Source organism: Hyla sarda, chromosome 10 (genome assembly GCF_029499605.1).
Source record: "Hyla sarda isolate aHylSar1 chromosome 10, aHylSar1.hap1, whole genome shotgun sequence".
NCBI lineage: Eukaryota > Metazoa > Chordata > Amphibia > Anura > Hylidae > Hyla > Hyla sarda.
In genome coordinates this window covers 84789622-84812558 of record NC_079198.1, presented here as the reverse complement: position 1 = coordinate 84812558, position 22937 = coordinate 84789622, and the positions used below count along the sequence as shown (strand labels likewise).

The 22937-nt window shown below is 44.3% G+C and overlaps 1 protein-coding gene across 1 annotated transcript in view; it reads left to right on the top strand.

The window, feature by feature from the left end:
• LOC130293516 (indolethylamine N-methyltransferase-like) overlaps positions 1-22937 on the top strand; it is a 66980-nt gene that overhangs the window by 40237 nt on the left and 3806 nt on the right. The window contains exons 3-4 of the mRNA XM_056542310.1: positions 18348-18555; positions 18741-18785. Of these exons, the coding sequence (XP_056398285.1) occupies positions 18348-18555; positions 18741-18785 (253 nt within the window). The remainder of the gene's footprint in view (positions 1-18347; positions 18556-18740; positions 18786-22937) is intronic.

The window sequence follows — 22937 nt, the reverse complement described above, 5'->3', positions numbered from 1 at the left end:
CAGCCGGCATCGTGACAGTAGATCCGGCCATGGATCCCGCTGAAGTTCCTCTGCCAGTTGTCGCTGACCTCACCACGGTGGTCGCCCAGCAGTCACAACAGATAGCGCAACAAGGCCAACAGCTGTCTCAACTGACCGTTATGCTACAACAGTTACTACCACAGCTTCAGCAGTCATCTCCTCCGCCAGCTCCTGCACCTCCTCCGCAGCGAGTGGCCGCTCCTGGGATACGCTTATCCTTGCCGGATAAATTTGATGGGGACTCTAAGTTTTGCCGTGGCTTTCTTTCCCAATGTTCCCTGCATCTGGAGATGATGTCGGACCTGTTTCCCACTGAAAGGTCTAAGGTGGCTTTCGTAGTCAGCCTTCTGTCCGGAAAAGCCCTGTCATGGGCCACACCGCTCTGGGACCGCAATGACCCCGTCACTGCCTCTGTACACTCCTTCTTCTCGGAAATCCGAAGTGTCTTTGAGGAACCTGCCCGAGCCTCTTCTGCTGAGACTGCCCTGTTGAACCTGGTCCAGGGTAATTCTTCCGTTGGCGAGTATGCCGTACAATTCCGTACTCTTGCTTCAGAATTGTCCTGGAATAATGAGGCCCTCTGCGCGACCTTCAAAAAAGGCCTATCCAGCAATATTAAAGATGTTCTGGCCGCACGAGAAATTCCTGCTAATCTACATGAACTTATTCACCTAGCCACTCGCATTGACATGCGTTTTTCCGAAAGGCGTCAGGAACTCCGCCAAGATATGGACTCTGTTCGCACGAGGCGTTTCTTCTCCTCGGCTCCTCTCTCCTCTGGTCCCCTGCAATCTGTTCCTGTGCCTCCCGCCGTGGAGGCTATGCAGGTCGACCGGTCTCGCCTGACACCTCAAGAGAGGACACGACGCCGTATGGAGAACCTCTGCCTGTACTGTGCTAGTACCGAACACTTCCTGAGAGATTGTCCTATCCGTCCTCCCCGCCTGGAAAGACGTACGCTGACTCCGCACAAAGGTGAGACAGTCCTTGATGTCTACTCTGCTTCTCCACGTCTTACTGTGCCTGTGCGGATGTCTGCCTCTGCCTTCTCCTTCTCTACAGTGGCCTTCTTGGACTCTGGATCTGCAGGAAATTTTATTTTGGCCTCTCTCGTCAAAAGGTTCAACATCCCGGTGACCAGTCTCGCCAGACCCCTCTACATCAATTGTGTAAATAATGAAAGATTGGACTGTACCATACGTTTCCGCACGGAGCCCCTTCTTATGAGCATCGGATCTCATCATGAGAGGATTGAACTTTTGGTCCTCCCCAATTGCACCTCGGAAATTCTCCTTGGACTTCCCTGGCTTCAACTTCATTCCCCTATCCTGGATTGGTCCACTGGGGAGATCAAGAGTTGGGGGTCCTCTTGTTCCAAGAACTGTCTAAAACCGGTTCCCAGTAACCCTTGCCGTAACTCTGTGGTTCCTCCAGTAACCGGTCTCCCTAAGGCCTATATGGACTTCGCGGATGTTTTCTGCAAAAAACAAGCTGAGACTCTACCTCCTCACAGGCCTTATGATTGCCCTATCGACCTCCTCCCGGGCACTACTCCACCCCGGGGCAGAATTTATCCTCTCTCTGCCCCAGAGACTCTTGCCATGTCCGAATACGTCCAGGAGAATCTAAAAAAGGGCTTTATCCGTAAATCCTCCTCTCCTGCCGGAGCCGGATTTTTCTTTGTGTCCAAAAAAGATGGCTCCCTACGTCCTTGCATTGACTACCGCGGTCTTAATAAAATCACGGTTAAGAACCGCTACCCCTTACCCCTCATCTCTGAACTCTTTGATCGCCTCCAAGGTGCCCACATCTTCACTAAATTGGACTTAAGAGGCGCCTATAACCTCATCCGCATCAGAGAGGGGGACGAGTGGAAAACGGCATTTAACACCAGAGATGGACACTTTGAGTATCTGGTCATGCCCTTTGGACTGTGCAACGCCCCTGCCGTCTTCCAAGACTTTGTCAATGAAATTTTTCGTGATCTGTTATACTCCTGTGTTGTTGTATATCTGGACGATATCCTAATTTTTTCTGCCAATCTAGAAGAACACCGCCAGCATGTCCGTATGGTTCTTCAGAGACTTCGTGACAACCAACTCTATGCCAAAATTGAGAAATGTCTGTTTGAATGCCAATCTCTTCCTTTTCTAGGATATTTGGTCTCTGGCCAGGGACTACAGATGGATCCAGACAAACTCTCTGCCGTCTTAGATTGGCCACGCCCCTCCGGACTCCGTGCTATCCAACGCTTTTTGGGGTTCGCCAATTATTACAGGCAATTTATTCCACATTTTTCTACCATTGTGGCTCCTATCGTGGCTTTAACCAAAAAAAATGCTGATCCCAAGTCCTGGCCTCCTCAAGCAGAAGACGCCTTTAAACGACTCAAGTCTGCCTTTTCTTCGGCTCCCGTCCTCTCCAGACCTGACCCTTCCAAACCCTTCCTATTGGAGGTTGATGCCTCCTCAGTGGGAGCTGGAGCTGTTCTCCTACAAAAAAATTCTTCCGGGCATGCTGTCACTTGTGGTTTTTTCTCTAGGACCTTCTCTCCAGCGGAGAGGAACTACTCCATCGGGGATCGAGAGCTTCTAGCCATTAAATTAGCACTTGAGGAATGGAGGCATCTGCTGGAGGGATCAAGTTCTCCTGTTATTATCTACACCGACCACAAGAACCTCTCCTACCTCCAGTCTGCCCAACGGCTGAATCCTCGCCAGGCCCGGTGGTCTCTGTTCTTTGCCCGATTTAATTTTGAGATTCACTTTCGTCCTGCCGATAAGAACATTAGGGCCGATGCTCTCTCTCGTTCCTCGGATGCCTCAGAAGTTGAACTCTCTCCGCAACACATCATTCCACCTGACTGCCTGATCTCCACTTCTCCTGCCTCCATCAGGCAGACTCCTCCAGGAAAGACCTTTGTTTCTCCTCGCCAACGCCTCGGAATCCTCAAATGGGGTCACTCCTCCCATCTCGCAGGTCATGCGGGTATCAAGAAATCTGTGCAACTCATCTCCCGCTTCTATTGGTGGCCGACTCTGGAGACGGATGTTGTGGACTTTGTGCGAGCCTGCACTATCTGTGCCCGGGATAAGACTCCTCGCCAGAAACCCGCTGGTTTTCTTCATCCTCTGCCTGTCCCCGAACAGCCTTGGTCTCTGATTGGTATGGATTTTATTACTGATTTACCCCCTTCCCGTGGCAACACTGTTATTTGGGTGGTCGTTGATCGATTCTCCAAAATGGCACATTTCATCCCTCTTCCTGGTCTTCCTTCTGCGCCTCAGTTGGCTAAACAATTTTTTGTACACATTTTTCGTCTTCACGGGTTGCCTACGCAGATTGTCTCGGATAGAGGCGTCCAATTCGTGTCTAAATTCTGGAGGGCTCTCTGTAAACAACTCAAGATTAAATTAAATTTTTCTTCTGCATATCATCCCCAGTCCAATGGACAAGTAGAAAGGATTAACCAGATCTTGGGTGATTATTTGCGACATTTTGTTTCCTCCCGCCAGGATGACTGGGCAGATCTCCTCCCATGGGCCGAATTCTCGTATAACTTCAGGGTCTCTGAGTCTTCCTCCAAATCCCCATTTTTCGTGGTGTACGGCCGTCACCCTCTTCCCCCCCTCCCTACTCCCTTGCCCTCTGGTCTGCCCGCTGTGGATGAAATTTCTCGTGACCTTTCCATCATATGGAGAGAGACCCAAAATTCTCTCTTACAGGCTTCATCACGCATGAAGAAGTTCGCGGATAAGAAAAGAAGAGCTCCCCCCGTTTTTTCCCCTGGAGACAAGGTATGGCTCTCCGCTAAATATGTCCGCTTCCGTGTCCCTAGCTACAAGTTGGGACCACGCTATCTTGGTCCTTTCAAAATTTTGTGTCAAATTAATCCTGTCTCTTATAAACTTCTTCTTCCTCCCTCTCTTCGTATCCCTAATGCCTTTCACGTCTCTCTTCTCAAACCACTCATCCTCAACCGTTTTTCTCCCAAATCTGTTCCTCCCACTCCTGTTTCCGGCTCCTCGGACATCTTCTCGGTCAAAGAAATTTTAGCTGCCAAAAAGGTCAGAGGGAAAAATTTTTTTTTAGTGGACTGGGAGGGTTGTGGTCCTGAAGAGAGATCCTGGGAACCTGAGGACATCATCCTAGACAAAAGTCTGCTCCTCAGGTTCTCAGGCTCTAAGAAGAGGGGGAGACCCAAGGGGGGGGGTACTGTTACGCCGAGCGCTCCGGGTCCCCGCTCCTCCCCGGAGCGCTCGCTTCACTCTCCCCGCAGCAGCGCTCCGGTCACGTCCTCTGACCCGGGGCGCTGCGATTCCGCTGCCAGCCGGGATGCGATTCGCGATGCGGGTAGCGCCCGCTCGCGATGCGCACCCCGGCTCCCCTACCTGACTCGCTCCCCGTCTGTTCTGTCCCGGCGCGCGCGGCCCCGCTCCCTAGGGCGCGCGCGCGCCGGGTCTCTGCGATTTAAAGGGCCACTGCGCCGCTGATTGGCGCAGTGGTTCCAATTAGTGTGTTCACCTGTGCACTTCCCTATATCACCTCACTTCCCCTGCACTCCCTTGCCGGATCTTGTTGCCTTAGTGCCAGTGAAAGCGTTCCTTGTGTGTTCCTTGCCTGTGTTTCCAGACCTTCTGCCGTTGCCCCTGACTACGATCCTTGCTGCCTGCCCCGACCTTCTGCTACGTCCGACCTTGCTTTTGCCTACTCCCTTGTACCGCGCCTATCTTCAGCAGCCAGAGAGGTGAGCCGTTGCTAGTGGATACGACCTGGTCACTACCGCCGCAGCAAGACCATCCCGCTTTGCGGCGGGCTCTGGTGAAAACCAGTAGTGGCTTAGAACCGGTCCACTAGCACGGTCCACGCCAATCCCTCTCTGGCACAGAGGATCCACTACCTGCCAGCCGGCATCGTGACAATGCATTTTTTTCCCCAAAGTTTAAATTTTTACAAGGGGTAATAGGAGAAAATTTCTTCTGAGTATGGATATACCCCATGTGTGGACGTCATGTGCGCTGCTGGCGCACTACAACGCTCAGAAGAGGAGGAGCGCCATTAAGCTTTTGGAGAGAGAATTTGTTTGGAATGGAATTAAGGGGGAACGTGCGTTTACAAAGCCCCCCATGGTGCCAGAACAGTGGACCCCCCCCACACACACACGCATGTGACCCCATTTTGGAAACTACAACCCTCACAGAATTTAATAAGGGGTGCAGTGAGCATTTACACCCCACTGGCGTTTGACAGATCTTTGGAACAGTGGGCTGTGTAAATAAAAAATTACAGACACCTGTGAGGCGTAAATGCTCACTGCACCCCTTATTACATTACGTGAGGGGTGTAGTTTCCAAAATGGGGTCACATGTGGGGGGGGGGGTCCATTGTTCTGGCACTATGGAGGCTTTGTAAACACACGTGTCCTTTAATCCCAGACAATCCCAATGGCGCTCCATCTCTTCTGAGCATTGTAGTGCACCCGCAAAGCACTTTACATCCACACATGGGGTATGTTCTTACTCAGAAGAAATGGGGTTACAAATATGGGGGGGGGCTTTTTTCCTATTTTCACTTGTAAAAATAAAAAAGTTAGGGTAACACCAGCATTTTAGTAAAAAAAAAAAGTTTCCCATCCAACTTTAATGAAAATTTGTCAAACATCTGTGGGGTGTTAAGGCTCACTAAACCCCTTGTTACATTCTGTGAGGGGTGTAGTTTCCAAAATGGGGGTCACACGTGGGTATTTATTTTTTTGCGTTTATGTCAGAACCGCTGTAAAATCAGCCACCCCTGTGCAAATCACCAATTTGGGCCTCAAATGTACATGGTGCGCTCTCACTCCTGAGCCTTTTTGTGTGTCCACAGAGCATTTTACGTCCACATATGGGGTATTTCCATACTTAGGAGAAATTGCGTTACCTTTTGTGAAAATAAAAAGTATGGGACAACTACAGCATGTTAGTGTAAAAATGTTTATTTTTTTACACTAACAGGATGGTGTAGACCCCAAGTTTTCCTTTTCATAAGGGGTAAAAGGAGAAAAAGCCCCCCAAAATTTGTAATGCAATTGCTCCCGAGTACGTAAATACCCCATATGTGGCCCTAAACTGTTTCCTTGAACGACAGGGCTCTGAAGTGAGAGAGCGCCATGCGCATTTGAGGTCTAAATTAGGGATTGCATTGTGATTCCCAAACAGGGTGCCTCCAGCTGTTGCTAAACTCCCAGCATGCCTGGACAGTCAGTGGCTGTCTGGAAATGCTCAGAGTTGTTGTTTTGCAACAGCTGGAGGCTCTGTTTTGGAAATACTGCCGTACGATGCGTTTACATTTTTATTGGGGGGGGGGACAGTGTAAGGGGGTGTATATGTAGTGTATTACCCTTTATCATGTGTTAGTGTAGTGTAGTGTTTTTAGGGTACATCCGCACTGGCGGGTTTATTGTGAGTTTCCCGCTAGGAGTTGCGCTGCGGCGGAAAATTTGCCGCAGCTCAAACTTGAAGCACATAACTCACTGTAAACCCGCCCATGTGAATGTACCCTGTACATTCACATGTGTGGGGGGGAGGGGCGGAGGTAAACCTCCAGTTGTTTCAAAACTACAACTCCCAGCATGCACTGACAGACTGTGCATGCTGGGAGTTGTACTTTTGCAACAGCTGGAGGCACACTGGTTGGAAAACCTTCAGTTAGGTTCTGTTACCTAACTCAGTATTTTCCAACCAGTGCGCCTCCAGCTGTTGCAAAACTACAACTCCTAGCATGTACTGATCATCGAAGGGCATGCTGGGAGATGTAGTTATGCAACAGCTAGAGGTACACAACTACAACTCCCAGCATGCTGAGACAGCTGTTTGCTGTTTGGGCATGCTGGAAGTTGTAGTTTTGCAAGATCTAGTGGGCCACAGTGTAGAGACCACTGCATAGTGATCTCCAAACTGTAGCCCTCCAGCTGTTGCAAAACTGCAAATCCCAGCATGCCCAAATAGCAAACAGCTGTATGGGCATGCTGGGAGTTGTAGTTTTGCAACATCTGGAGGTCTCAAGTTTAGAGACTACTGTATAGTGGTCTCAAAACTGTAGCCCTCCAGATGTTGCTTCCGTAGGATCGCCGCATCAGGGTGCCACACCAGGGAGCAGCATCGCCGTCCTCTGCCGCCCGCTGCCAATCGCCAATGGTAAGTGGACCTCCGGCACCGGTCACCGTCGGTTCCCCCATTCTGCCTGGACTACTGTGGGTGGGCAGAATGGGGGAACCAAACTTTAAACCCCCCTTTCCCAATTTGCTATTGGTCGGTCGCTTCTGACTGACCAATAGCAGGGATAGGAGGGGTGGCACCCCTGCCACCTCACTCCTATCCCTTCAGGGGGATCGTGGCTGTCTTGGACACTCCCGATCCCCCTTATTTTCCAGGTCACCGGAGACCCCTATGACCCGAAATCGCCATAGATCGCTGGTCTGAATTGATCGGCGATTTGCGGTGATCGGCGACATGGGGAGGTCTTACGACCCCCCTGGGCATTGGCACGGGATGCTTGCTGATAGGTATCAACAGTCATCCTGGTATGGTCTCCATGCTGCGGGGACCGAAATTCCCACGGGCATACAGGTACGCCCTAGGTTCTTTTTTTTTTTTTTAAAGTAAAGGTTTATTGAGGTTTTGCAAGTAATAATAATACAAAAGAGATGTAAAAAAAAAAATGTGTACAAGCACATAACAGTAAATAAACAGGGCCCTATCCCCATTCTCATATAATCGTAAATGTAAATAAGGGCTTCAGCTGCTATTCCGAAGGCAACATTGGTCGTACGAAAATACAAACCAAGGGTCTCAGCGACACGTCAAGATATGTATACAAACAGAAAGAAGAAGTAAGCGTCAGAAGACCACGGTATAGTTCAACCCAAGGCAGGGTCGCAGCATCACAGCTAGGGATTGCAACACAAGTGAAAAATGACAGTCGTATAATCACACCTCAGTGCACATCCACCGGAGAACATATGAGAGATAGGGGGTGGGGGAGCAGGAAGCATCTCAGGGACAGGGCTAGGAGAAGGGGTGGTAGGGGAGCGAGGGGAGGGGGAAGTTGGAAGGGGGAGGGGAATGGGGCAAGGGGAATGGGAGGAAAAGGGGGGGGGGAGAATAGGATCGTAGAGCAGAAAGACAGCAAGAAAGGGAGAGGAGGGGGAAGTGAAGGCTGAAAAAGGCCAGGGAGAAATGGAGGGAACCATAGGGTAAGAGGAGATAGAGAGAGAAGAAGAGGGGGAGAACAAGAAACAAGTGGGAAAGAAGAAGAAGAATAGCAGCAGCAGGATGACTCCTCAGATGGTGAGGAAGAAAAAGAGTGATCTAGTAAAAAAAAAAGAAGAACTTACCCTGTAGGACACTCACAACTACAGAATTCCTTCCAACAAGTAAAAGCTTATGACCAGTCAAGTCAGAACCGTACCAGAAAGAGCAGCGTCACACATCATCTAAGTGGGTGGATTCAAACTCTGGGGAGGACATAAAAGTCAGCCAAGGGGCCCAAATGTTATGGTGTTTGTCTATCCGCCTCTTGGAGTCACGCCCTAGGTTCTTAAGTACCAGGGAGCGAGGGCGTACCTGTACACCCGTGGTCCCTAAGTGGTTAAATGACAACTACACTTTAAATTTGTCTGCTAGAAATATGGACTGTTTCCAGTGGATAGAGAGACTTTCTTGAAGGGATACTCTGCCCCTAGACATCTTATCCCCTATCCAAAGGATAAGGGATAGATAAGATGTCATCTCGCCTGCGGCACTTCGGATGACTCAAGAGTTATTCCTCTTCTTAGCAAGAAGTATTACAGTTCAGACTGACACATGACATACTTTGTCTACATTGAATCCATGAAAAACACAACTTATGGTATGGATAATAGGTACCACAACCTTGCAACGATAAAGAACTCTTGGTGAATAGTATTTCAAACACCACTTAGTATAGACACCATTCGAGTTAGGTTAAAACATAACTTTTACTGATATTAGTAAAAAATAATAATAAGGGGTACAAACATGGATCGGGGACATACGGAAAAAAAGGGGTACAGGTGAAGCCCTATTCTTAAAGTCCCTGATAAATTCTACTCCTAATATAAGTGTGGAAATAGAAAAAGAACAATAAATAGAGGGGTAGTACAATACAATATTAAAATTGTGGTAGGTCTCTTTTACCTACGCGTTTCGCCCTCCTTAATGAAGGGGGGACTCATCAGGGATAAGAGAACCACAAAAGAAAAACAAATGATATAAATGAGTGTACCTGATAAGACATATACAATAAAGCAATCAATAATATGATAGAGGGTGACAAAAGTAAGCAGGCATCTCAGAAAGGAAGTCTGTGTCAGTCTTAGTCAGAGATCTGTCTTAGATATGTGGTGAAATTTACATAATGGATAATGCAGATACAATGAAGATATACATCCAATAAGTAATACAGATGCACTGATGATACACATCCACTACAGAAATGTATGGCTTCAGAGGGTATTATACAGATAATATCCTGTATTGTGTATATATAAGGTAACAGCCGCACTGTTGAGAAAGAGAGAAAATTCCACTTAGAAATAAATGTTCGTAGGCTGAAAATAGTGATATTACTCATAAAATGTTTAGAGGGCTTACCATAAAATGTTTAGAGGGCTGACCCAAAGTTGGATATTGCGCAACAGGCTGCCAGATATATTATTCAAATAACCACATACATGACCACAGATTCCTACAAATCACAATAATGAATGGAGAATAGAAAATAGAAGGAATTACAAATAAACCCCCATTAGGTGTAGAGGAAACACTGTGTTTAACAAGAATGTATGTATGGCTCACCTGGATAGTAGGCCAGAATAAGGTAATGCAGTTAAATATGTGGCACATCCAGTGGAGACAGATGTATATTAGTCTAGGGCTCTAGATCAAAACAAGATCACGGCATAACTACAGTATGTAGTAAACTTTTATATTCAAGAGAATAAACCAATTAAATACAAACAAGCAACATTCCAAAAGAAAATCCTACCTGAGATATTTATGGTAGGAACAACTACACCTGATGATGGTGGTAGAATTGTGCCCTTTGGCGGTGTGGTATCCCGCACTATAATGTAAAATCCAGCATGGATTTAGTAATAAGACATGAGTACTAGCAATTGAAAGATATACCAAGGAAAAATATTTGCAAACCTGATAATATTGCCGTGTAAAGAATCTGGATGTGCCACGAGGACGCCGCATACTGCCTTGGTAGGTGCTCAGGTTTAAATACCCTGCCCGGATATTGATAGGCAGTGTTATTTCCGGTCTCATGGAACGCATGCTGCGTTCCACAGACACGAAAAAGGCGCAAATAGCCGGACCGGAAGTAGGCGCAAGTTGCCGGACCGGAAGTTGACGGATACCGTCACTTCCGGGGCCGTGGAACGCAAAATGCGTTCCACAACCGAAAAATATACCTCCGATGTGCAGTATTTGGAACGCAAAGCGTTCCACATTGACAGATAGAATATAGAAGTAAATCAAATCATTTTAAAAGCATTCTATATGAATGTAAAAGGTAGTTGGCTTAGATGGAGGCATATTAGGCATACTATATGTATGCGAGAATGATTAGTTTAAGGCTAAATTGTCGAGCGTATAAACACAGTCAGGGGGGAAAGAATATAAAAAGAAACATATTAATGGACAATATGTAAAATAGAATAGACCAAACAGGAGCCTGCATTACTATCAAATAGACCAGATATGTTATGGCGAGAAAGTTTTTTCAGATACATGTCACAATAGACCTGGAGTATGTCAACCCGTAAGATATGGCTGTTCAAATGAATGAGGTAAATGATAGACAATCATTGAGTCCAGAAGGTGTAACCGTATGGAGGCGATAGATCCATCTGGCCTCCGCTTGTAAGTGTAATTTGTCCATGTCACCTCCTCTAGTATCTAGTTTAACAGTTTCTTTCATCTGAAATTGAATTTGGAGGGGGGCACTGGCATGAAACCTGTGCATATGATTCGCCAAAGTTTTGTCGCGTTTATTTTTAATATCCCCCACATGTTCAAGGATGCGCCTCCTGAATTCCCTGTGTATTGCCCACATAGCCTTTAGGGCAGTTACAGGTGGCTAGATAGACCACATTATTGGTCTTACAGTTAGCGTAATGGAAGTTTTTAAAGGTCTCATTATCCGTGTATCGATTGAAGTTTTTTGTTACCTTCACAAAATTGCAAGCCTTGCAAGACCCACATTTATAGGTACCTACAGTTTTTACATCCAACCAACATCCCATTTTTTGTGGTGTGGTCAGGTGACTATGTACCAGAATGTCCCCGATGTTTTTGGATATCCTGTAGGTAATAGAGGCATGATCTTCTACCAGTGAGCCCACAAGTGTGTCAGATTTTAATATTGGCCAATATTTTTTGATAACCTGGCTAATTTCACCTGCTGCTGCATCAAAGTTTGCGATAATATGAGAATGATTTTCTACCGATGTAGAGTGTTCTCTTGGTTGTAGCAACTGCGTCCTCATCTGTTGTTTAGCATTCACATAGGCTTCTTTCAATACCTTATCCGGGTAGCCTCGTTATTTGAATCTGTCTCTCATTTGATCAGCCTCAGTTCTAAAAGATACCTCATTTGAGCAGTTCCTGCGTGCTCTCAGGTATTGGCCTTTCGGAATCCCTTTCTTTAAAGGGATGGGATGATGACTATCCCATCTCAAAATGTTATTTCCAGCAGTGGGTTTCCGGAAAATTTTCGTATACAGGGATCCCTGAATATTTAGTTCCAGTTGGACATCTAAAAATGACAGAGAGTTCTGATTAATCTCAAATGTGAACTTTAAGCCAAGATTATTGATGTTTAGATCGGCCACAAACTTCTTAAAGGAATTGACCGTACCTGACCAAATAATCGCAATGTCATCAATATATCGGCATCAGTATATGACATGTTCAAGGTAGTGGGAATGGACTTGCTCGTTAAAGACCACTGTCTCCTCCCACCAGCCCAGGAGGAGACGCCTGCTTACTTTTGTCACCCTCTATCATATTATTGATTGCTTTATTGTATATGTCTTATGAGGTACACTCATTTGTATAATTAGTTTTTCTTTTGTGGTTCTCTTATCCCTGATGAGTCCCCCCTTCATTAAGGAGGGTGAAACGCGTAGGTAAAAGAGACCTACCACAATTTTAAGATTGTATTGTACTACCCCTCTATTTATTGTTCTTTTTCTATTTCCACACTTATATTAGGAGTAGAATTTATTAGGGACTTTAAGAATAGGGCTTCACCTGTACCCCTTTTTTCCGTATGCCCCCGATCCATGTGTGTACCCCTTATTATTATTTTTTACTAATATCAGTAAAAGTTATGTTTTAACCTAACTCGAATGGTGTCTATACTAAGTGGTGTTTTACATTGAATCCATGTCTGTGATTGTTTGCAGATCATTTTACTTTTAAAATGTGAAGTGCAACCATAAAGTGCAAAAATAGGTGCCAAGGTGTTTACTTATTAACAGCTATATGAGAGTGGCCAATTTGATAACAGTATTGAGCAAAGCTATAAAAGGAGCTGGACACATCCAGGTGTCACCTACAGGAGACTGCTGTGTCAAGGAAAATGGCATCTACTTTCACAGGTCCGCTGGTCTACCAAGATAATTTCGACCCCCAAATTTATTTAGATACATATTATGGGGCTGAGTCTGGAGTCTTCATTAAAGATGGGTATTTAGATTTCATTCTGAGAAAATTGCACAAAGCTTTTACATCAGGTAATTACTTTAATACTTTACATGTTTACAATGAGTTGACTGTATCCAAAATAAACAGTTTCTTACATATGTATTATGCATGTATCTAACTATATACAGTTTAAAGAAGAACAGCGCATCCAAAAAAGTAGTTTAAGATGCGTGCAAGTGTAGAAAGCTAGACCAGGGGATTACCAATTGTATAAAACTGCAGCACACAAATCTGCTGCCTATCTACCTACCTATCTATCAATCTATCTCCTATCTACCTATCTATCTATCTTCCCATCTATCTACCTATCTCCTATCTATCTTCTATCTACCTATCTATATATCATCTACTATCTCATATCTATCTATCTCCTATCTATGTATATATGTATCTATCTATATCCTATCCATCCACATATCTATCTATTACCTACTATCTCATATCTATCAATCTCGGTCTCCTATCTATATATCATCTATCTATCTCATATCTATCATCTATCTATTATCTATCTATCTATGTCATATCTAACGATCTAGTTATCTATCTATCTATATAATAGAAGGAGAGCAGCACCCTAGGAAAACAAGGATCGGTGCACGCAGAGTCCAGACCCGGGTCAGGGATCCATATGTTAGCAGAAATTGGAAATATCCGCAGCACACTGAGTAGTAAAATCCAAACAAGTTTTATTCCATCATAGTGAGGGTGTCCAGAACAACGTTTCAACCAGCTCCCCGGTCTTTTTCAAGCTCAGCTGAGCTTGAAAAAGACCAGGGAGCTGGTTGAAACGTTGTTCTGGACACCCTCACTATGATGGAATAAAACTTGTTTGGATTTTACTACTCAGTGTGCTGCGGATATTTCCAATTTCTATCTATCTATCTATCTATCTATCTATCTATCTATCTATCTATCTAGACAAAACAAGAAATACAGCACAACCCGTAGATAGTAAGCTCCAAAGGAAATGGTGCACGCGGAATCTAGGGGTCCTGATTAGTAATCCACACACTTCAGGCAGGAAAAATGATCTCTCCACAGAACCAATGTGATAAAGGTTCAATGTATTTCATAGAAAGTGTCCTTTCAATAGCAGTGATGTTTTGGCTGGCTCTATCTATCTATCTCATATCTATATATCTATCTATCTCATATCTATCTATCTATCTCATATCTATCTTCTATCTATCTATCTGTCTATATATCTATCATCTACTATCTCATATCTATCTATCTCCTATCTATGTATATATGTATCTATCTATCTATATCCTATCTATCCACATATCTATCTATTACCTACTATCTCATATCTATCAATCTCTGTCTCCTATCTATCTATCTCATATCTATCATCTATCTATCTATCTATGTCATATCTAACGATCTAGTTATCTATCTATCTATCTAGACAAAACAAGAAATACAGCACAACCCGTAGATAGTAAGCTCCAAAGGAAATGGTGCACGCGGAATCTGGGGGTCCTGATTAGTAATCCACACACTTCAGGCAGGAAAAATGATCTCTCCACAGAACCAATGTGATAAAGGTTCAATTTATTTCATAGAAAGTGTCCTTTCAATAGCAGTGATGTTTTGGCTGGCTCTATCTATCTATCTCACATCTATATATCTATCTATCTCATATCTATCTATCTATCTCATATCTATCTATCATCTATCTATCTATCATCTATCTACCTCATCTCTATCTCTCTATCTCATATCTATCTATCTAACTCATATCTATCTATCTCATTTCTATCTATCTATCTCATATCTATATATCTATCAATCTCATATCTATCTATCTATCTATCTCATATCTATCTATCATCTATCTATCATCTATCTACCTCATCTCTATCTCTCTATCTCATATCTATCGATCTCATTTCTATCTATCTATCTCATATCTATCTATCTATTTCATATCTATCTATCTCATATCTATCTATCTATTTATCTCATCTCTCTATCTCATATTTATTTATCCATCTCATATCTATCTATCTTTTTCCTTTTTATGCTGGTCATGCCTCTCTTTGAAAAAAGTGTGACGGCTCAGCGGGAGAGAGAATGGTGGCTCCCACAGTGCAGTGGATTGTACATAATTTACACAAGAAAGTATTATAAATTATATTAGAAATGTACTTCAGCTCGCAGCTGGTGTAGATTTCAAAGTGTGTATGTAACTACAAGATAGTTGTCACGTACCGGCAGGACTGGAAGTGGATCCTCTGAACCAGAGAGGCGATGACGCGGGTTGTACCAGAGGACCGGTTCTAAGTGGTTACTGGTTTTCACCAGAGCCCGCCGCAAGGCGGGATGGACTTGCTGCGGCGGTAATCACCAGGTCGTATCCTCCAATAGCAACTCGACCTCTCTGGTGGCTGACATGGCGTGGTACACAGGGAGTAGGCAAGAGCGTAGTCGGACGTAGCAGAGGTCAGGGCAGGCGGCAAGGGTTCACATGCGAGTATACGGTAGCAAGGGTACGGCAACAGGTTAGGCAATAACACTGTATGGAACGCTTTCTCAGAGGCACAAGGCACAAAGATCCGGCAAGGGCAGGAAGGGGTAGGTGTCTTTTATTGGGAATTGACAAGGGAGGTGTGGAACCAGCGCACCAATTACTGATGCGCTGGCCCTTTAAATTTACTGAAGCCGGCACGCGAGCGCCCTAGAGAGTGGGGCCGTGCACGCTGGGAACCAGGAACCAGGGGTGCCGCACGGGGAGCAGGTAAGCTTAACAGGGACGCGGCGCGTGAGCGGGAACCAGCCGCCACGCTAGCCACGTCCTTGCCAGGCTTAGACCCGTGCTCCCGGTCAGTGTGTTTGACCGGGAGACACCGGGACCCCAGAAGGGGAAACACAGGAAGCGGGCGCTCCGGTCCGGAGGTGGAGGCCGGAGCGCTCGCTGTGAGAATAGTCAGAAAACAGTGTCCATGTACTGTATGTAATGTAGAGAGAGAGATAGATAGATATGAGATAGAGAGAGAGATGAGATAGATAGAGAGATAGAAATGAAACATATAGATAAATAGATATATATTAGATAGATAGATAAATAGATATATATTAGATATATAGATAAATAGATACATAGATATGAGATATGAGATAGATAGATATGAGATATATATATAGATAGATTGATAGATATGAGATTGATAGATATGAGATAGATAGATAGATATGAGATAGATAGATATGTAAAAAAAGAAAATGGCAGCAGCACACTTGGTCAACAAAATGGAGGCTCTTAGCGCACTTTTTGATCAAAACGTGTCCCCCCATCCACCACGCGGAGGTGGCCTCTTATCGGATGGGTCCCTAAACACTCACCTACCTCAGCCTGGGTGACATGTCGGATCCACTAACGATCCAAACCACCTCCTGTGAAAATAGGGGAGGGAATGCACGGCTACAGAGGGAGCCACTCTCCCCAAATTTGCACAGCAAAGAAAAAAAAAAAACTGAAAATGTAGCCAGCACCTAAACCCAATACACGGGTACACGCTGCTGTGGCAAGTACAAAACATGTAAAAAAAAGAAAATGGCAGCAGCACACTTGGTCAACAAAATGGAGGCTCTTAGCGCACTTTTTGATCAAAACGTGTCCCCCCATCCACCACGCGGAGGTGGCCTCTTATCGGATGGGTCCCTAAACACTCACCTACCTCAGGCTGGGTGACATGTTGGATCCACTAACGATCCAAACCACCTCCTGTGAAAATAGGGGAGGGGATGCACGGCTACAGAGGGAGCCACTCCCCCCAAATTTGCACAGCAAAGAAAAAAAAAAAAGAAAAAAAACTGAAAATGTAGCCAGCACCTAAACCCAATACACGGGTGCACGCTGCTGTGGCAAGTACAAAACATGTAAAAAAAGAAAATGGCAGCAGCACACTTGGTCAACAAAATGGAGGCTCTTAGCGCACTTTTTGATCAAAACGTGTCCCCCCATCCACCACGCGGAGGTGGCCTCTTATCGGATGGGTCCCTAAACACTCACCCACGTGCACCCGTGTATTGGGTTTAGGTGCTGGCTACATTTTCAGTTTTTTTTTTTCCTTTGCTGTGCAAATTTGGGGGGAGTGGCTCCCTCTATAGCCGTGCATCCCCTCCCCTATTTTCACAGGAGGTGGTTTGGATCGTTAGTGGATCCAACATGTCACCCAGCCTGAGGTAGGTGAGTGTTTAGGGACCCATCCGATAAGAGGCCACCTCCACGTGGTGGATGGGGGGACACGTTTTGATCAAAAAGTGCGCTAAGAGCCTCCATTTTGTTGACCAAGTGTGCTGCTGCCATTTTCTTTTTTTACATGTTTTGTACTTGCCACAACAGCGTGCACCCGTGTATTGGGTTTAGGTGCTGGCTACATTTTCATTTTTATTTTTATTTTTCTTTGCTAGATAGATAGAAAGATATGATGCTAGGTCTCATCTCTTATAAAATGCTGTTTGAGGGTAAGATCCCACATTGCATGTACGCAGCGTATTTCACACTGCACCAAATCTGCTGCGCAGCGGGAAATATGCTACATATTGTTCTAAGAGCAGACACACCGGGCTTTCCTGCGACAGTGCTGCATCTTCAGTGCAGTTTGGACGTGTGGCCAGTGTGCCAATGTGACTGTGATGCATGTGCATGCCTCCAAACCTCACTGCACATACAGGACTGCTGCGGGGAAGCCTTGTGTGTCTGCTGTATGTCTACTGTGTGTGAGAATATGCAGCATCCAGAGTTAGTCATCCTACTGTAACAGAACATATCAATCATAGCCAATGAGTATTTATGTCACCCAGTCACCTACCTACATTAGAACTTAAAGGTGTACTCCGATTTTTTTTTTATATCAATTGGTGCCAGAAAGTTAAAAAAATTTATAAATTCCTTCTCTTAATCCTTCCAGTACTTATCAGCTACTGTATACTACAGAGGAAATTGAGTTGTTCTTTTCTGTCTGACCACAGTGCTCTCTGCTGACACCTCTGTCCATGTCAGGAACTGTCTAGAACAGGAGCAAATCCCCACAGCAATCCTATCCTGAAATGGACAGAGGTGTCAGCAGAAAGCACTGTGGTCAGACAAAAAAAGACATTCATAAAGAAAAGAATGTCCTGTGAAGCATGCAGCTGCTGATAAGAACTGGAAGGATTAAGATTTTTAAATAGAAGTCATTTACAAATCTGTTTAACTTTCTGGCACCAGTTGATTAAAAAATAAATAAATGTTTTCCACTGGAGTACCCCTTTAAGACCATATTTCCCTGCTCGTTTCTCCTGTCTAACCCCATACAAGAGTTAGTATTAGTTAGTAGTGCACAGAATCAGCAAAATCCAAATATGATGCAGGATACAAATTATGAGAAAGAAGACTAAACAGTGTGCTCAGAGAGAGGGACATGGAACTCATAGTTAAAAATGGATAATAAAATAGCAATGTTCTTCTGTTGTCATAAAGCTACCACATAGCCAGACAGTTCATGTCATCTGATGTAATGTTGAATTCCATTTATTGCTGTGTTTTCTCATAAGGTGGTGTAAAAGGGGACTTGATGGTTGACATTGGTCCTGGTCCTGCCATTTACCAGGAATTGTCTGCATGTGAGGCCTTCAAGGAAATTACTGCTGCAGATTATACAGATCGCAACAGGGAGTACCTGGAGAAATGGCGAAAGAATGAGCCTGGATTGTTTGACTGGACGCCTGCTTTGAAATTTGTCTGTGATTTAGAAGGTCGTAGGTAAGTGCTCCAAGAGGATCTGTGACTCCTCCTGACCAGTAGTGTTGCTCGCGAATATTCGCAATGCGAATTTTATTCGTGAATATCGCATATTCGCGAATTCAGGAATATTCGCGAATATAGCACTATATATTCGTAATTACGAATAGTCCTTTTTATTTTTTTATTTTTATTTTTTTTCACAGTGCACATCACAGTGATCATCCCTCTCTGCTTCCAGCTTGTGTGGTGTAAGAAGGCTCTAATAATACTGTGTAAGACTGGCGTGCTAATTTTCGCATATGCGAAAATTGGCTTATGCAAATTTTTGTACATGCAAATTTTCGCATATGTTAATTTTCGCATACGCGCATTTGCGCATATGCGAAAATAAAATGCGAATATTACGTATATGCGAATTTAGCGAATATATGACAAATATTCGTCCATATATTCGCGACATATTGTGAATTCGAATATGGCCTATGCCGCTCAACACTACTGACCAGTCAGTTTTAGTAAATACTCCCTGCAGCCACAAAATTCCCATTCTAGAAAATTGAGAATTTTCCTATCTTAAGTGACGGAAAATTGGGATTTTATTAAAGACAAGACGCGAGTATTATGCTATTTAACTTCTTTACTGAAACTCAGCAGCCAATAAGTATTGTAAGTATTAACAGAAAAAATACTTTTTTATAATATAACAAAGGGTATGTGAACATGCAACCTAGGGTGCAACCTAGTATGAGGTCCCGTGCCATCAACCAATCATACTGCATCACAGATAATAAAGGTGACCAACACACAGGTATCTCCCTTCTTCTTTGCAGCAATCATCAAGGTGATAGGAGGTACAGGAAGTTGATCACGAAGATAATGCAGGGAGAAATGGAAGTCAAATGAATGCAGGTCCCATGAGGTGACGTCAAAGTTGGTGTCCAACGGTGATTGGATCCTATTGTGGAGCTGTTGGAAGATTAGAAATATAGGACATGTTATAGGGATGGGTTTAGGGAGGGATAATACTCGCGTCTTGTCTTTAATAAAATCCCAATTTTCCGTCACTTAAGATAGGAAAATTCTCAATTTTATGGCAAGACAAGACGCTTCGTATTATGCTAGTTCAAAGCTTAATCGAAATAAACATAAAAGTAATAAACAATGAATCTTATCACAATAATAACATAGAAACATGAGATTCAGGTCTAAAGTAGAAGGTTTTGAAAGTAGAATTAGAGGACCAATTGGCCGCTTTCAATAGATCTGAAAGAGAAGCGCCGGATTGGAAAAGTTTGGTGGAGACTGCACTTCTGGTAGAATGAGCTGTAAATTTGGAAATGTCAATACCAGCAAGGTGCATGGTTTGTTTAACCCATCTAGCAAGAGTGGGGGAGGAAACTGGAGCGTGAGGTTTACAAAAGGAGATTAATAGTTGGGAGGAAGATGGACTCCGAAGAGATTCAGTTCGGGATTCATAAGAATGAAGACAACGTACAACACAAAGTTTTTCGTTATCCGGAAACGAAGGGTAAAAAACAGAATGGAGATTTGTTTTAGTATGCCGATATACTGAGAAAACAACACCTTGAGGTGTAAACTGTCTGCGAGATATATCTAATGATTTAACATCAGAAACCCTTTTGACCAGGATGAGCCATAAAAGGGTAGTGAGTTTAAAGGATAGGAATTTTAATGATAAATTATCATTATCATCCCAGGAAATAAACATATCAAGCACGACTGTTACATTCCAAGTAGAATTATATTTAGGAAGAGGAGGCCTACGAAAACGTATACCTTTTAGAAGTTGGCAAACTAAAGGGTGTCTACCCACAGGGATGGAATCTATAGGAAGGTGTTTAGAGGAGATTGCTGAGCGATAGAGATTGATTGTCCTGTAGGCTTTACCAGCATCGAAGGATTCTGATAAGAAATTTAAGATATAGGATATAGATGTTCGTAAGGGATCCAAGTGTCGTTGATCGCACCAATGAGACCAAAGTCTCCAGGCTGATCCGTAAGCTGACTTGGTACCCGGGGCCCATGCATCTGAAAGGATGTCTTGAGTTGATTTTGAAAACTGGAAGTCAGATCTTGGCGACCCGAAATCATCCAAGCCACCAGAGGTAGATGGCCCGCTAAAATCAGAGGGTGGTAGTTCCCTTGAGGATCTAAGAGGAGATCGTGAGAGGAAGGAAGGAGACGGGGAAGGTCTATGAGCAGGTGTAAGATTTGGGGAAACCACGATTGAGTTGGCCAGAGTGGCGTTACAAGAACTAGCGTGGCTTTCTGGATCAAGGTTTGAAAAAGAACTCGTGGAATTAGATTGAATGGAGGAAAAGCATACAGGGTTTTCTGAGGCCAGGATTGCAGGAAGGCGTCCACCCCTAGAGCTTCTGGATCTGGACGTCAACTGAAAAACAGAGGTAACTGGGTGTTCAAACGGGAAGCAAAGAGATCTATGTGAAGAGGACCCCATAAAGAATTGATTGATTGAAAGATCGGAATAAGAAGTTTCCAATCGCTGGAGTCCGTGAGATAGCGTGAATACCAATCCGCTACTGCATTGGAAATCCCTGGTAAGTATTCTGCTTTCAGAATTATGTTTTTGTCCAAACAGAAATGCCAAAAATCTTTGGCAAAGTCTGCAAGAATTTTGGAATTCGTACCTCCCAGGTGGTTGATGTATTGGACAGCAGAAATGTTGTCCATACGAAGGAGGATACAACAATGGGAGGAATTTTTTGCAAAACTCTTCAAAGCAAAAAATCCTGCTAGAAGTTCCAGGTAATTTATTTGTAGTTGAGATTCTGTCTGGGACCATTTCCCTCTAGTGGAGAGAGAACCGCAGCGAGCTCCCCATCCGGAAAGACTCGCATCGAATTCTATAATGATGTCCGGATTCGGGTGGAAAATTGCTTTTCCATTCCAGGACTCTATGTGAGTGAGCCACCAGAGGAGTTCTTCTCTGGCTTCTGGAGATAGGGGAATTTCGTCGGAGTAACCGAGACCTTCCCTTAAATGACGAATCTTTAAACGTTGAAGAGCCCTGTAGTGAAGGGGAGCCGGGAAAATGGCCTGAATTGAGGCTGATAAGAGGCCTACAATCCGAGCAATCGTTCTCAAAAAAATTATATCTTTGCGGAGAATTTGTTTTATCTCCTTCCGAATGGTTTTTAATCTCCTTGAAGGAAGACTTAGAGTGGTCAACTGAGTGTTGATCATGAAGCCTAAAAACTCTAGGTTCTGAGAAGGGATTAGGATTGATTTCTTGTAGTTTATCAGAAAACCTAGATGAATAAGAAGAGATAGGGTCCAGTTCAAGTGGAGCAAAAGTAACTCTTTTGATTGGGACATAAGGAGAATGTCGTCTATATAGATGATAAGACGAACTCCTCGACTTCTGAGAGAAGCTACTACTGGTTTCAGTAGTTTTGTAAAGCACCAAGGGGCTGATGATAGGCCGAAAAGAAGGCAAGTAAACTGCCATTTTTGGTTTTCCCAAAGAAATTGTAGGAAAATCTGAGAGGAAGGATGAATTGGAACAGTGAGATATGCCTCTTTTAAGTCTATTTTCACAAGCCAATCCTGTTGCAATAGGATGTCTCTTAGTAGATGTATGCCCTCCATTTTGAAGTGGCGATAGATAACTAGATTGTTCAAGAGTTTCAAGTTGATCACTGGTCTGTGACCTCCATCTTTCTTTTCACCAGAAAAAGATTGCTGATAAAACCTGGTGATTGGAATGGAACCGGAATAATTGCCTGTTTGGCAAATAATTCTCTGATTTCTTGATCTATAAGAGTTTTGTCTGTTTGAGAGAAGTGAATCGGATGTGGTAAGTGGGTTTGTATTGGTGGAGAGACAAATTCTATTTGATAGCCCTGGACCGTGTTTAGGATCCAGGAGTCGGACGTAATCGTAGTCCAATTGTGGGAAAAATACAGGAGTCTTCCCCCCAGCGGAATATTTTGGGAAGAAGACTGAGGTAGGCTTACCTGTGGGAGGTCTTGAACGAGGGATTCCTCTGTGACCTCTGGCCCTCCATGGTCTGCCCCTGTATGGGAAGAAGGGGGGAGGGGGGGCGGAGGAATGGCCTGAGGATTGTGATGTATGGGAGTAGGAGCCTCTGTGATATTGATTTTGGGATGAACGGCCGGAAAAGCGGCCCCGACCTCTTCCGGCCTTCCCAAAAACCCGTTGGGAAAAAACTTTTTTCAATGATACTTGAGCCTTATTCAGGGATGAGAATAGGCCGACATATTTATTTAGCTCTTTAATAAAATCATCACCAAAGAGCATGCCTTTGGTAGGATTTGGTGGTTCTACCGTGGCCAAATTGGTTAGTTGGGGCTCTATTTTTAATAGGATGGAGCGCTTACGCTCGTTGGAGAGGGAAG